Here is a 14741-nt window from a genome sequence, read left to right as displayed (position 1 = left end):
ATGTGATTCCCTTCTTTCTCCAGGAGCACATCAGTACCCCCCCTTGTTTTCTTACTAGATTTAATCTACCTTTGATAGGCATTTTTCATTATAACAATAACTTTAGTTAGGGCATCTTGTGCAGACAGAATCTTGTGTTTGAGTAAGAAACCTTGAAAGGAAGCAAATGAATTAAGTTCTTCCCCAGACGTGGGGCTTAGATTGCAACGGCTCCATGTCGATGAGCTCTGTGTCTTCACGGTTCTTTTTCAAGTAATAGCAGGTGTGTGTAGGGGAGCGGTGCATGAAGACTAGAACGACAGAGTTGCGTAGGGCCTCCAGGAGGATGTCTTCATGAAGGACAGGAAAGTCCTCATGAGTTACTGCTGCAAGTTTAAGCAGCAGTGAAATCTGATGATTGTTAGGGCCTAATGTAAGACAACATTTCTGGTGTTTTCTTTTACAATCTTTACTCAACTGTGAACGGTCCAGAAAGGCCACTGGGCTTTGAAATGTGTTGGCCTTTCACTTAGACAGAGTGCACCCTTACCTTGTCTCCCCCATGCCCTCCTTCCTCCCAGACCGATTTTTCTTGATTCACTTGTGGGCAGAAGCAGTAATTTCAGTACTTTCTACTTCTTCAGAGAAGTAAAACTCTCCTAGTTCATATTTCAAAAACATTTTTTGACTGCATTACAGTAAGAGACTTACCAATGATCAAGAATCTTGTCACGCATGAGCTGTCAGATGCCAGCCAGGAGCGGTTTCCGGAAGACTCTCATGTCTCCTGTTTGTACAGTGAATGCATAAATGGCTTTTGTGGAAGATAAACGTTGAAAGATCTGGCGCTTTAGGTTTTTGTTCCCTCTTAAGTCAGTATGTGAACTATGAGAAGTTTGGCTGATTGTTTCAAAGCCGTGCAGGAAAATCGATCTTGCTTGAGAGCCACGCTGGAGCTGGAGTTCTTCGATTAGGGAAAGGAGGAGCAGGCCCTCCTGAGCAGGCACTGAGAGTGCGTCTTCCTTTGAGGATTGAAGATTGCCCTCCATCTTCAGTGGTAGTCACTCTGCTTTAGACGGCTGTTAGCCTTTGAGCAAAGTCTTTGTTTCCCTCGAGCCTAGTATGATAAAATCTTGCTTCCACGCTTAGTATAAGTCATTCATTTCTGGGGTCATGTTCTTTTTATTTAACATCCTCAAAACACTTAAGTTACATCTTCATCTAGGCTCTCCGTTCTGCAGCCAGTGTTGCCCAGCATCAAACTTCCTGTGACTCGAGGCAGAAATATTAGTAACCCATCTGCTTAAAGTCCACCTTCTCTCCTGCCTTCTAAAAATGCTGCTAGTGGGCGAAGGAATGAAACGAGCCTTCTCTTTCAGATATTGTCTGTCCTGTGAATCAGCCCGCCGAGTCTTTCCTGTGGCTTCTTTGGAAGTGCAGAGGGCTTCTCTTCCCTCCTTGGACATTTGTTTTCGTGTTTGGACATTTCCCCCGTGGAAAGAAGAACTCGGAATAAGGCAGCTTGATTTAGACCAAAGCATACCACAGACAGACGGAACGAGTTCTTTGGATGACACATTGGGGAGAAATCTGTAGTCACTAGTGTCTCACTCTTGCTTCCTTTTCGTATGTGAATTTAAGTCATCATCTCCCCACCATTTGTAGCAACCCCCGTGTCCAAACGGCTCCTTTTTAGAAGACGGATGTATTACTCTTAAGTAGTCTGAGTGTTGACAGAAGGTAAGTCCTCGGCTTCTTTCTGTGTGATCACATAAGCTTGGAAAAGTTTTCCCAAATGGAAAAAACAAAAACAATTAGTTGCTTCCAACAACAAAAAGGCAAGTGGAAGGGGAAGACAGAGCTACGCCAGCTGACAATACTGACTTCACACCAGATTTCCATTAAGAGTGACTAAACTGACACAGTAACTTTATCACTTTTGTTTCACGTCAAGTTTCAGGAAGAAGCCTTGCCATCATCCTGCTGTATGATAGAATAAAGTGGGACGGTTAGTGACATCGGAAAGTGCTTGGTCTGGTGTAATGTAAGGAGTAGGGCTGTTAGGTACATGAACCAAATACGCTTCGTTGTCCCTTTTGGGAGCTCCTGACTGTCTAGGAGATGCTCCCGTGACACGAGTGTCCCGTACATCCTTTGCAATGACCAAGGCCCTGGTCTCAGGTGTTTAGCTTCTCTCTCAATTCTGTATGCTTCAGAGGAACGTGCATATGCAAGTGTGTTTTATAACCCACGACTTTCCGTTTCAATGAAGAATTTCTGTGTCGGTTTGAGAATACAAGCAGTTTCACCTGCTTTCATTGCATATCCTCTTGATCTTGAGGCCATTGAGGATGTGCAAGTGATTCATGAACAAGCTTCTGATGCACTAAGAAGTGACCTGTCTAATGATCCAGAAATCTGCCGGCTAGTCTTTCCGGAATCATCTCCCTACCAAAAGAAGTTGTATGTTTTTCTCTGGAAGTTCATTGTTTTGTGGGGCTGTGCTGTGTTAAATTGTGTTAACGTTTGTGCTGAAATGGAGTGTGTTCTTTTTTATATAAAAGTACTAGGATTTCAGCTACTCCAGTTGAGACACTGCAAGTTGTCTTGCTGATCCAATAAAAGTATCAAAGGCCAACAGTAACTATTTGGTTTCATTTTTATGATAAGAGATGTAGAGGAAGTGCATCTGTTTAGTTCCTTATGGAAGTAGCCTTCTATTTTCTGTACCAAATTTCTGTACCCACATTCCAAGTCCGAGGTACGCACATTCCAAGTCTGAGTTACCCACCCACCTCCACCAAGTTGATTTCTACACATGCTGACCCCAGAGGGCAGGCCAGAACTGCCCTTTGGGGCTGTCAGTCTTTCTGGGAACAGAAAACCTCATCTTCCTCCTACTGAGCAGTTGGTGGATTCGAACCACTGACCTTGTGGTTAGCAGTTCAGTGCGTAACCCACTGCACCGCCAGGTCTCCTTAAGTCAAAGTCAGGTGCCATGAAATGAGTAAATGTCTTTGTATTCATTTTATAAAGAAAGGGTGAGACGGAAACCTGCATTGCTGTTTTCTCAGGGAAATGAGAGGAAACGGCATGACGGTGTCCTGAGGCCCGTAAATGGGCGACCTCACCTTGGAAACCCCTTCTTGCACTGAAGGCGAGCAGTAGAAAGCAGGACAGATCGTGGCATCCCCAAATGTCTCTAGCAAAGCCTGCTGCTTCCGTTCTTTGAAAAGGAAGAATCCCTGGCATGAAAATCATTACAGAATAAAATGGTCACATCTTCTGGTCTGCCCAAAACTGTCTCAATTCACAGCTGACCTGGTCAGTTTAAGAATAGGTACCTCTGGTTGTCTTGAATGCTGTCCCATATGAAAAAAAAGCACGCGCAAGAATTCTGGGGAATTGTCATACCCCTAAAACTGGTTTCATTTTCGTAGATGATTTAGTCTGTAGGTCACTGAGAGCAGCTCTCCTGTGACCAGTGTCCCGCTGGAAGCGCCTCCAGGTTTCTGAAGAGGAGTTTCCATTTAAAGACAGAATTTTTGGCTGCAGATAGCAACTTGCTTGTTGTGTTTTTTTTACCCTCGCTACTTAAGTTTCAGAATCTGTCTAGTTAAATAATTTTATTTCTAGGCAAAGCTGATGGAAGAGTGTATGAAATCCCAGCATTTCCTTATAACTTGGAAAGGTGTAAACCAAATAGCAGCGTTTGGTAGATTGTTTATCTTCGGTTGTCTCAAGGAGCATCCTGATGGTCAGGTGGCACTGGGCCATGAAAGATGAACGTGTGAGTGTTGCTCTCAGGTGCACGGGGCGGACAGAGGGCCTGGGAGTGAGCGGGAGGAGGGCCCGGGAGGACCTGGCACTGAGAGGAGGGCCAGCTGGGCACCTGGCACATGACTTAACTTGGTCATGCTATAAATGTTTAACTCTGTGAATCCCCTTTTGAAAACAGTAACATATAACACCCGCTCTATTCCGAGCAGCCATCAGAGGGAAGTATTATACCAGTTGACCCCGAATGTCGGCTGAAAGAGGAGTTTTGGAAAGATGGGCTCTACCCCTCACCCCGTTTGATTTCCTCACTGGAGAATAGAAATACAACGTTACAGATACATTTCCCTCTCAGGCGCATTCCTACATGCTGGCATTTTATGGCCATTATAATTTAATGATAAGTCCTGTTTGTAATGCCCTTATCCCAAAACACCCATTGAACTTTCCGGACAACCTCACACTCTCTTCACTGTGCTGTGAGGCAGAGAGGGAAGAGGGAGCGGTTTCAAGCCTCCCGATTGAGGAAGGAGATATTCAGAAGTGTAGATGAAATCAACCAAAATCATCCGGCTAATTCAGGTATAAAATGCCCTTGTACTGACTATATTGAGTTTCTATAACCTTCAACTTTTAGAACCTTCCAGCCACAGACCGCATCACATTGCCACACCAACAGGAATAATCAAACAAGGACAGTACTGGGTAACATTTGCTGAGCATGCGCCATGCACCAAGCAGTACTCCAGGCACTTCAAAAGTAGCGAATCCATGAAACGTCACTGTAACTGCATTAACCCCAAGTGATGAAGGACACCATGTTTCAGCAAGGTCACGACTTGCCTCAAGTCGCTCAGTCATTAGCAGAAGCAGAATTCAAAGCTGGACGATCTGGTCCCTAGTTGATGTTCTTAAGCATCATGTCACCCTCCGTTTATAAAACCACCCAAAAACGGAATTTGGCCTAACGATATGGAGAATACCTCATGCCTGCATAATGCACACATTTCCACCCAAGGGTTTTATTTAGAGGCTTGCCTTACCTCTGTGTACTCTGTAGAAAGGTGGGATGATGGGTTAGGCAGTGGGCTTCCAACCCCATAGTCTGCAGTTTGAAACCACCAGTCTCTCCCTGGGAGACAGATGAGGCTTTCTACTCCTGTCAAGATTTTCAGGCTTGGAAATCCCATAGGGTTGCTATGAGTTAAAATCCAGTCACTGGCAGTGAGTTTGGTACTTGGTAGCATCAGACATAATGATAGGAAATACTTTTAAAAAAATCTAAGTAAAGGCCACTTTCTTATGACTTCAGATTTTTCTGATCCAGAGCCTATAGATCTGCAAGAACCACACTTGTGAATGACCACTGAAGCTTCAAACAAAAGTCTCTAAGCAGCATTTACATGTCTGTCTCTCATCGGAAACTCACGTTAAGATTGAATGAATAGATGCTTACCTTTAGAAAACCCAAAGATGGCAGATCATTTTATTTCAGAATTTATTTTTTTAAAATTAAGCAAAGGATTCATCCAGTTAAGGTTTCAGATATATTTAATTTAAACTAGAAATTTGCAGCATTACAAGTGAGTTCCCGAGAAAAGTGTTTTCGCTGCCTGGTGAAAATGTGGCATGCCCCACCCACCCAAAAGCATTTCTTTTATTGCCGTTTTTAAGGAAATGTAAATGGTGGCAACTTATATGGAAACCCCCTGGGGGAGGTCACCCACTTTATTCCCATGTTTTCTCCAAAAGGTTTTCAACTGCCATCTACCCCTCACATGAAGCCACCAAAAAAGAAAGAAAAAAGCTTTTGGCATTTGAAGCCAATTGGTGAAGGACTGAGCGACCTTTAAGGCTTTAAGCCTTTCAGCCCTCATAGCCGGTAGTGAGATCGCTAAAAAGACAACAGAATCTCCGTGTACTAGTCCTGGGATGAGCCAGGTCTCCTCGCTCTGTCTCCATCCAACTCCTCAAAGTCAAAATCATGGCATCCTGCCCCTCAGTACATGACAGAGACATTACCCGTCTAAGGGCCAGCAAAGGTAAGTGGAGGCCGGTGTGTTAAGAGAGAAGCCTTTATAGTAAGTGACAGTCACCCCGTCGAGCCCCGAATACATCATTCCTAAAATGTAGGACAGGAATCTTCTTGGAATGTGGGTCAGCCTGGCCTCACAACCCACCAGGAACAGGAGCGGTGTGGAAGATGAGGACCCCGGTCTGCATAGAGCTGAACTGTCTTCAACCAAAGACTCACTCTGTACCCTGCAAAAAAGAGACCGTAGTAAAAAAGCGTGTTTTCTTCATCAGCCACAGAATGGGATGATTCATTTTTCTTGCAGGAAAAAAATGTAAACGATGCTGATCTCTGCTGTTGTACAGGGCCAGATTTTCCATAGTAACCATAATATGTATATTATACGGGTGTCCGCGGGCAAGTTGGCATCCTGGCTGGATGCATTTTCAAAGCAGCCAAAGCTTAAGGGTTTTGTTCATTCCCTTCCATGCTACCAATACTCTGAGAAATCCCAGCAAGGCTCAGAAATCCCAGTGGCTCACTGTCTGCCACGGACCCCTCGGGATGCTGAGGGCAGAGCAGCCTCTTTGTGGACAGAGCTTTTTGAACAGGGTCCTAGCCTGGACAAAAATAAACATGGGGCGAGGATCCGGGGACCAGTCATACTATGAAGCTATCAGCATGCTCACCATCTTTTAGTGCTTTGAGGAGACCAGCATGGGCCGTTGGCATTATTTAGGATTGACGTGCAGATGCCCAGGAGCATAGGTTTGGGAAACAGACCCCGTGCACCTCATCTGCAGACGACAATGAATGCTCATTGCTCGTGCCTCCAATCCAGGCTTCTCCGAGCTCAGGAGCAGATTCTTTGGTCTTGGAGGTAGGAGCTCTGCGGCTTATCATCGGAAGGAACCAAGCAAGCTCCTGCCCGAGAGTCTAGAGCCTCGTGGCTAATGTGGTTCTTGTCAGTGACTAGCTCTGTCGCCTTCGACAGGCCACATACTCTCTGGAGACCTACGTTCCTCAGCTGTCAGCAGGGGAGTTTTAACAAATTGGTGGCTGAGGTCAGGACCAGAACTCCCTCTTGAAGTTTTTCAACATTGGCAAGTTTTGACAGATCTAATGAAGTCGTAGCAGATTTTCTTTGGTGTTTCGTGAATTAATGTATGACTGCCTCCACTGTCAGAAGAAATCAACAACATGGGGCAGGTCTTGCTCTAAAACTAGATGGACATGCTGTGCTGTCAGATGGAGAGAGAGAGAGAGAGAGAGAGAGAGAGAGAGAAATGCCCTGTCTTTCTGTTTTCTAATACTGTAGCCACTAGTCACACATGGCTTTGGAATTTAAAGATTTCATTTCACTTCACACTTCCGTTCTTTGGTTACCCTAGCCAATTTCAAATGCTCAATAGCCACATGTAACTAGCATCTGTTGTATTGGGCTGGCCAGGTATATGAAGGGGTACCCCCCTCCCAAAGAAATACCGTAAAATAACTCCACTGGGCAGAGTTTTCGTAGTATGAATTTTTCCCTGCTAGGCAAGCATCACGCAACTCACTCTGAGCTAGTGCACCCAGTGGCACCACCTGGGAAGGTTCTCTCTGGTCACAGTGAATTTTTTTGTCAAAGCAGTTTTGCTGGAGCCTCGCTTTTTGTAATGGCCAATTTAAGCGAACAGAAATTTTGTGTCCTACTCAGGAAAAATGCCACAAAACTGTTGTGATGCTGAACACAGCTTACAAGAACAGCCCTAGGGGAAAAACTCAATGGTACAAGTGGTTTTCTCATTTCAAAAAAGGTAAAATGTCAATTGATGACAAACCTCCTTCTGGACGTCCGTCATCTTCCCAAACAGATGAACATGTTGACTCTTAGTGCATTTGGATGGAGTTCTTTGCACCAGATAAAACAGTTAATCAAGCTTTCTATTTAGAAGTTCTGAAAAGATTGTGGAATAGTATGTGACAAAAATGGCCTGATTTGTGGCAGATGAGGGACTGGTGTTGCCAGCACGATAATGCACCTGCTCGTGCAGCTGTCTGTGTGTGCCAGTTTGGGGCAAAAAAACAGCACGACACACACACCTTACTTACCTGACCTTTCTCTGTGCTACTTCCTTTTGTTTCCCTGAGTGAAGAGGTACATGAAAGGACAGTGATTTGATGATGTAGAAGAGGTGAAGAGAAAAACAAAGGAGGTGCTTTCAGCCATCCAAACAGAGGAGTTTGAAAAAATGTTTCCAAGCATGGAATAGCAGATTTGAAAAATGTATTAAGTGTAATGGAGAGTATTTTGAAGGTGATAAGGTTTTCTAAAAAAGATAAATACATAGCTTGAAAAAAGTCCATTTTGGGGGCTGAGGAGGTACTCCCTCATAGAACAGACACTCATTGCACAAAGCTCTTCCTCGGCCTTTGCCCAGACCACCTATTGCAGCTACTTGTCCCTCAGGGAAAAGTGTAAGTGTTAAGTCTCCTAGGGTAACTGAGTGCAGCTTTGGGGGGTCGAGAAGGGATCGAGCACCTCAGGACAGAGCAACATGAGAAGTCATGCAGGCAAAGGTGGATGGCATTTAAGATGAGTTTGGAAGAGATCAGGAGATGGGATAGCCTCCAGGGGAAGCTGAAAGGAGGAGTTAGGACACAGCTGAACTCTTCTGCTCCTTGAGTGTTGTCTACCTAGATTGGTGTAAAACTTAGGAACCCAAGAGGGGAGTTCCTCAGAGAGACCATCACCCCATTGCTTTGCTGATCCCCAAATGGAAAATAGCGAGAGCAACAAGGTTGGCCTTGCCTCCAGAAAACCAGTGACCCACTGGCATTCTGACTGGAAAGGGATCGGCCCATGCTAGGAGAAAGAAAGTGACATCACCCAGCCAGTGAAGGGGGAGATGAGGAAGAATCCAGGCCTTCTGGAAATAGGTGAAGGGGTGACCCCGACACCGATGGCCATCTCCTGAAGCAGAGAGCTGCGTGGAATAGGCCAGCTAAAGTTTTGAGGGTTGGGGTGCAGGTGTTAGTAAGCAGCAAGTCCCAGTGATCCAGGAGAAGCCTTTCCCACAGATTTGACGCATTCTGTTGGCTCTGCTGCTCATGCTGATCCCGGCCAGCTAGAGGGCAATGCACGTGGCGATGGGAAGAAATCAAAAAAGCATGTCATCTTAGCTGCTGTCTCCAAGCCATCTGTGAAGAGAGTCACCTGTCTCTCCGGACTTCCTTTCAGGTACAGCCGCAGGGGACGACACAGAAGATGGGAGCACGGAGTTCACGGACAGTATTGAGGAGGAGGCTGTGCACCACAGCCACCAACAGGTAAGTCAGTGTCAGCACCTGGGGCGCCTGGGGTGGAAGGTGCACGGTCCTTTTTGGGTGTGATGGTCTCCTGTAGCCCTTAAGGACCTGGAATAGAAGATCTCTTTTTATCCAAACTGCTTTCCAGTTGTTTTCTCTCGTCCCTGAACTTCCCAGCTGCGTCCTTACCCTCATCCTCTCGCCACTCTTCTCTCCAATCCACCCCTTTGTTTGTTCTCCTCTGTCTCCCTAACTGTTTTCCCTTACCCTTTCCCACCCGCCCTCTCCCCTCTTGGTCCTCTGTAGCTGTAGCTTGAAAAGGATGCTTACTTGCCACAGGACAACGGACACTTCCCCTCTCGCGTTGTTGTAGACGAAGCACTCCACACCAGGCAGGGAGTCGTCGGAGGGATGCTTGGGGAGACGGCAGGGCCTAGGACCTGCTTGGGGTGAGAGCTTTCCGAGAAATCCAAGAGGATCTGAGTACTCTCAACTCGGGGATCTTTCTTGGTGAAGTCGCATTATGCAAAAGAGGACTTGGTTGTGAATCTGACCAACCACCCAGGTCTTCACCACGTGATCACCCTCAGATGGTGCTGCATGAGCAAGCCCCTGGCAGACCTCTGAACTTGGCATCGGAGGTTGCGACTCTGTTCCCACCCGCCATCAATGGCGGCGACAAGCATGCTCTCTCCAGCCCAAGAGTGAATGTCCTGGACCTCAGAGCTTAAGTCACTAACAGTGAACTGTCCACATTCGCTGGAAATCGGATGGCCCCGTCGCCCCCAGTGACTTTTAGCTACCACACCTCAGAGCTGGACTCTGTCGGGGACTCTCCGAGTCCCGAAGGAGAAGGTGGATGATAGCCATCTATCTTTCTGCCAAAACTGTTGGCCTTTTCCAGGGATAACTGCCATGGAGCCATAACAACGCTAAAGGGGAAACAGCTTTCAGAGCTGGCCGCTTCATTTCCCAAATGAGAGAAGAAGACATCTAATAGACCAATGGCCAGAGCCCATGGGCACAGCCCCCAAATCCCACAGGGTTTGGCGTCCACAGTCTGCGGTTCATGAGGACAATAATAACTAGGGGGAGCTCAGGTCCTTCACAGAGTTTCTTTACTGCCTCCCAAGACCCCCTTTTGTTGTAGCCGTTCGCACCCCTGACTCTCCCATGAGTTCCCGCATGACTCCCCATTTGCCTTTTGCTTGAACTAGTGCTTCCGAGGCTGCTAACTGAGGTTTAACTGGCTTAACCCTGTACACCCCGTGTCTGCCTTTCGGTTCCTGATTTTCGTGGAGGATCTTGGGCGAGAGAGAAATGGACCTGCAGGATAAACAAATGCTTAAGACAGAAGTAGATGGAGATGTCAGCTGCTCCCTGGTGCTCATTACTACGATGGGACAGGCCGAACTGAGAATAAATGATCAGGAGACACGAGTTTGAGAACCTTGGCCTTAGCATGGTCTAAACTGTTTCCCTGGTAGGGCAAGCCCTTTCTCTAGTTCTCAGTCACAAGCACACTGCATTCTGAAGTCATTACTTCCTTACCAGTTTTTCCCCCAGGTAACCCTGTGTGGAAAAAGTAACTAGATCTCATTTTGAGAAGGTCCGTCTAAGCCTGCGCTGAGTGCTTGCTTTGGGCATGTGTAGTTCCCTCACAATCCCTGTCACATTATTTAGTGAACTTTGCGTTAACTGCCGCATATACTCAAGTATAAGCCGGCCTGAATATCATTCGGGGCTCCTAATATTACCACAAAAACTGCATAACAAATGTGCTGAAATGCTCGGCTTATACACAAGTATGTACGGTGATCTTTGACATGGACCTTGACTCATGAGAGACAAAGTGTACACCTTTTGGATGAAGATTCTCTTGGGTAAGCATTAGTTTTTCTTTCTATCGCCTTGCCTTCAAAGTCAATCTTTTGAATAGGAGGAAGCTTGGTGTGTGAAATCATTGTAAACCAATGTCAACTTTTGGGGGAGTTTAAAGATTTTATTCACATGCTGCCAATTAAATAAAGATTGCTTTTCTATAACTTTTGTGTCCATATTCTCAAAATGTTTCCCAGTTTCCATGGAAATGATCCCTTATGATTAGGCTCCTCGTGCCTCTTGGTTGTATCCTGGGAAAGAGGACTCTGTTCTTGGCACGTTCCCTACGCAGCTCGCGCAGATGCACATGGCTGCCGACAGACACATCTGAGTTATGATCCTTACAAGAGTCACATTTTGACCAAAACCAACCTGCTTCCTCATCACTTTTGGACTCGCCCATTTCCCGAAGTGGGGTGGGTGATAGTGATTTCCTCCGTTTAACTCCGGTAAAATTCCATTCTTGAGCAGATATAAGATCTCTCACAAACGCTAGGAAATTTCTGTGAAACGAGTAATCAATTAAATCTTTTGCCTTTCTCCATTGATCTTTTGCAGTGGAGAAAAGTCAGCAAGAATCAATACAATTGAGAGTAAATTCAATAGTCTAAGTCAAGCATTAACTTCAATAAAGTGTTTTTGGTTTTTTTATGGCCTAGGGGCTACCGGAGAACATATTTATACTGTGAACAATATGAAGCAGCATTGTAAAGACAAAACAATGATATTCAAACAGTAGCTCAGATCTTCGTATAGAAGATCTGCACATGGAAAGCCAACATGCAAAAGGGGTGAATTAGACCGTGAAAGAAACAGAATAAGTGAAACAGTGGAGATGTAATTAGCAATAGATCTAAAGGCTTTACGCTCCGTCACACATACTGCATAATCCCACTGCTGCCAAGTGGATTCCCATTCACAACAGAGACCTGGGAAAGGACTGGCGTACTTGCTTTGCATAGACAACAGCAGAAAAATTAATAAAAGACTAAATCCTTAGTCATAGTCACCTGTCATGCATTTACATTGTAATGTTTTGCCCTTTCCACACATTCCCACGGAGAGTTCATGCACATTGTTCCTCGTGTTGTGCAACCATCGTTCCTGTGGCCAAAGGTTTCCATGACCCTTAACGGGAGCTTGGTGCCTCCCAGCATTTTAAGTTTTAATGCCTAGCTAGCAAAAACAAGCCCCCTTTGAGACTGAAGAAATGAAAACACATATTAATCTGGGAAAAAACCCAAACCCAGATCTCTATTTCCTCATTTGGAAATTAGACTGGATGGACTCTTTCAGTAGGATCATACCATGAGTCTTAAAAAAATTTTTTAAAGCAATGAAGTATATTTAAAGGAGCACTGTTGGCATAGTGGTTACACATTGGGCTTTGATCCACAGGGTCAGCAGTTTGAAACCACCAGGCTCTCCATTGGAGAAAGTCAGATTTCTACTCCAGTAAAGAATTATCGTCTTAGAAACTCATGGGGGGCAGGACTACCCTGTTCTAGGTCACTGTAAGCCAGCTTCGATTGCATGGCAGTGAGCGAGGTATATTTAAACTAATAGGACAAGATGAGACATATCTAGAAGATACTTTAAAAGTGGATCTGCGAGCCACTGCTGTCAAGTCAGTGCTGACTCGGGGCATTCTCAGGTGTTTATTGCAGAGAGAACTCGCAGGGCTTAGAAAAGTGAAACACCCCATATTTAAAACTCTAAAAGCTTAAATGAGTAGTGGGGTCATACATTTGCAAACAATTTTTTAGCCAGTCCTCTTTTATTTTGTCACAAATGCTTGATGCCACGTACAGCGTGGCCACCAGCCTAGCTTTGCCCAGCAGCAGAGCCAGAGAGAAAGATGTTCCCATGAGCCTCCCACGTCTCAGGCTGAGAAAACCCAGGTGCGATTGGAGGAGCTGAGCAATTGTCTGCTGAGCTCTTTCTTCCCTGCCACCTGTGCTAATCTTTGCCCAGCCCCAACAGCTGTGCCACTAGACACCGTGGTGCATCCTCACCCTAGGCCAAGCCTGTCACAACCCATGCCTTAGATGTCAGCATACTCTATTATAAGATCAGAAGTGAAGATCAATGGCTTTGTACTAACCCAAGCAGCCCTATCAAACAGTGATTCCTGTAAACTGCTCTGGGCAGCTTGTTCAATTTGGTAACTTGAATGAAGGGATAAAGCATGGTGTGGTATTTATATAATCGGGTGTCAACTTGTGGAGGGGTGAAGTCTGGCCTGTCAATCAGGTCGCAGCTTGATGACCTCATTTGGAGATGCCATGGAGATAAATAGCTCACTGGAGGCCAGATACACGCAGACTTTCTGCTTCATCTCTCTGTTGACAACAGACTCCCTGTAAGACAGTCCTGTTGAGAAGACACACGGAGCTACCCTAGAGCCCTGGGGGCTGAAGGAGCCGTGTGAAGTCCCCTGCCAGCACTGAGATGCTTCCGTTGCCACTGAATCCACAAGACTTTCCACCCAGTGGCCTGTGATCTTCCTGCATTCAGCACCATTGCATGTGTTGTGGGAGTCTGAAGAGGAATTTATGGACTAGTATCAATCAACATATGGGGTAATATCATAGTTGTGGACTTGATCTGGACTGGACTGGACTGGGATATTTTCTTAATGTACAATTACTCTTTTATATAAAGCTCATTCTTATACATGAGTGTTTATGAATTTGTTTCTCTACTCAGCCCAGACTAACATGCATGGAATTAATTTTCCAAATCATCTCTAATTACATGGCCAAAATCATCCCTAATTTTCCAAATCATCTCTAATTATGGAGCTGCACATGAAATTCATTGATGCCTTTGATCATTGGGACCTCATTCTGTATATCCCCAAATAAATTGACACATGACAAATACAACACAGAAAAGATAGACAGCTATGGGTAGGGGTGGAAAGTTGAGAGGTCTAGACTAATCTATAGTGAACCCCCAAGATGCTGCCATTGAGAGGCAAGAAAAGAAAGGAAACATGATATTGCGATGTATCAAGAATCACACAGGACAGGCAAGCAAGAAATTCTTCTACTCAAATAATCACGTATATACTGTTCTTATTAGCGATTTTTGAGTCAGCCCCAACTCTTGGGCACCCTTATGTGCAACCAACTGCAACATTGCTCCCTCCTGCACCATCTTCATGCTTGAAGTCCACTGTTGTGGCCACCGAATTTTGAGCACCTTCCAACCTCAGGGGCTCATCTCTCAGCACGACATTGAATGATCTTCTGCTGCGATCCATTAGACATCCATTGGCTGACTTTTGGAAGTAGATCCCCAGGCCTTTTTCCTAGTCTGTCTTCATCTGGATGGTCATCTGAAAGCGGTCCAGTCTGTCTCACATCCTCCAGGACACCAGCTGGTGATCGAATTGTGGTGACGTCGCTTCCAGCGCCTCAGCGATGGTCTAGCCACCACCGTGTGTCAGGACTCATAGCGAGGAGACCTCGTGGAGTTATGCACGAAGATTATCCAACTGAAGATTTGAGTTCTACGCTTTTAAAAGCGTGGAGGGGAAATCTGGAGAGAAGTATGAAATACGTAATAAGAATCTCTGCCTTTCAGTTAGAAAATTCTCATTTGAGGAAAAAAGCACGAGGCCTGGTTTAATGACAGCATTACGGAGTAACTCCAAGTGTACCTTCAGGAGAAAGAAAGATGCTGGAAACGGGTTCAGCCGCACATCCTTCTAAGCTGTTTACAGTTTGGCTGGCAGCATTAGCTCGGGCATTAGCACCAAGTGAAACTCCCTACTGGATGCAGCGGCCTCTCT

At 45.5% G+C, this 14741-nt stretch overlaps 1 protein-coding gene across 18 annotated transcripts in view; it reads left to right on the top strand.

The window, feature by feature from the left end:
- PDE4DIP (phosphodiesterase 4D interacting protein) overlaps nt 1–14741 on the top strand; it is a 213515-nt gene that overhangs the window by 155556 nt on the left and 43218 nt on the right. For 17 of the 18 annotated variants that reach the window (XM_075560261.1, XM_075560277.1, XM_075560181.1 and 14 more), the window contains one exon: nt 8994–9082. In XM_075560261.1, the coding sequence (XP_075416376.1) occupies nt 8994–9082 (89 nt within the window). Of the gene's footprint in view, nt 1–8993; nt 9083–9400; nt 10999–14741 lie in introns of those variants that run through there. The other variant, XM_075560216.1, reaches the window with a different exon arrangement.

This window comes from Tenrec ecaudatus, chromosome 1, assembly GCF_050624435.1.
Source record: "Tenrec ecaudatus isolate mTenEca1 chromosome 1, mTenEca1.hap1, whole genome shotgun sequence".
In the NCBI taxonomy this organism is placed as follows: Eukaryota; Metazoa; Chordata; class Mammalia; order Afrosoricida; family Tenrecidae; genus Tenrec; species Tenrec ecaudatus.
Note: the sequence above shows the minus strand (reverse complement) of the source record. Positions and strands in the feature narration are given on the sequence as shown.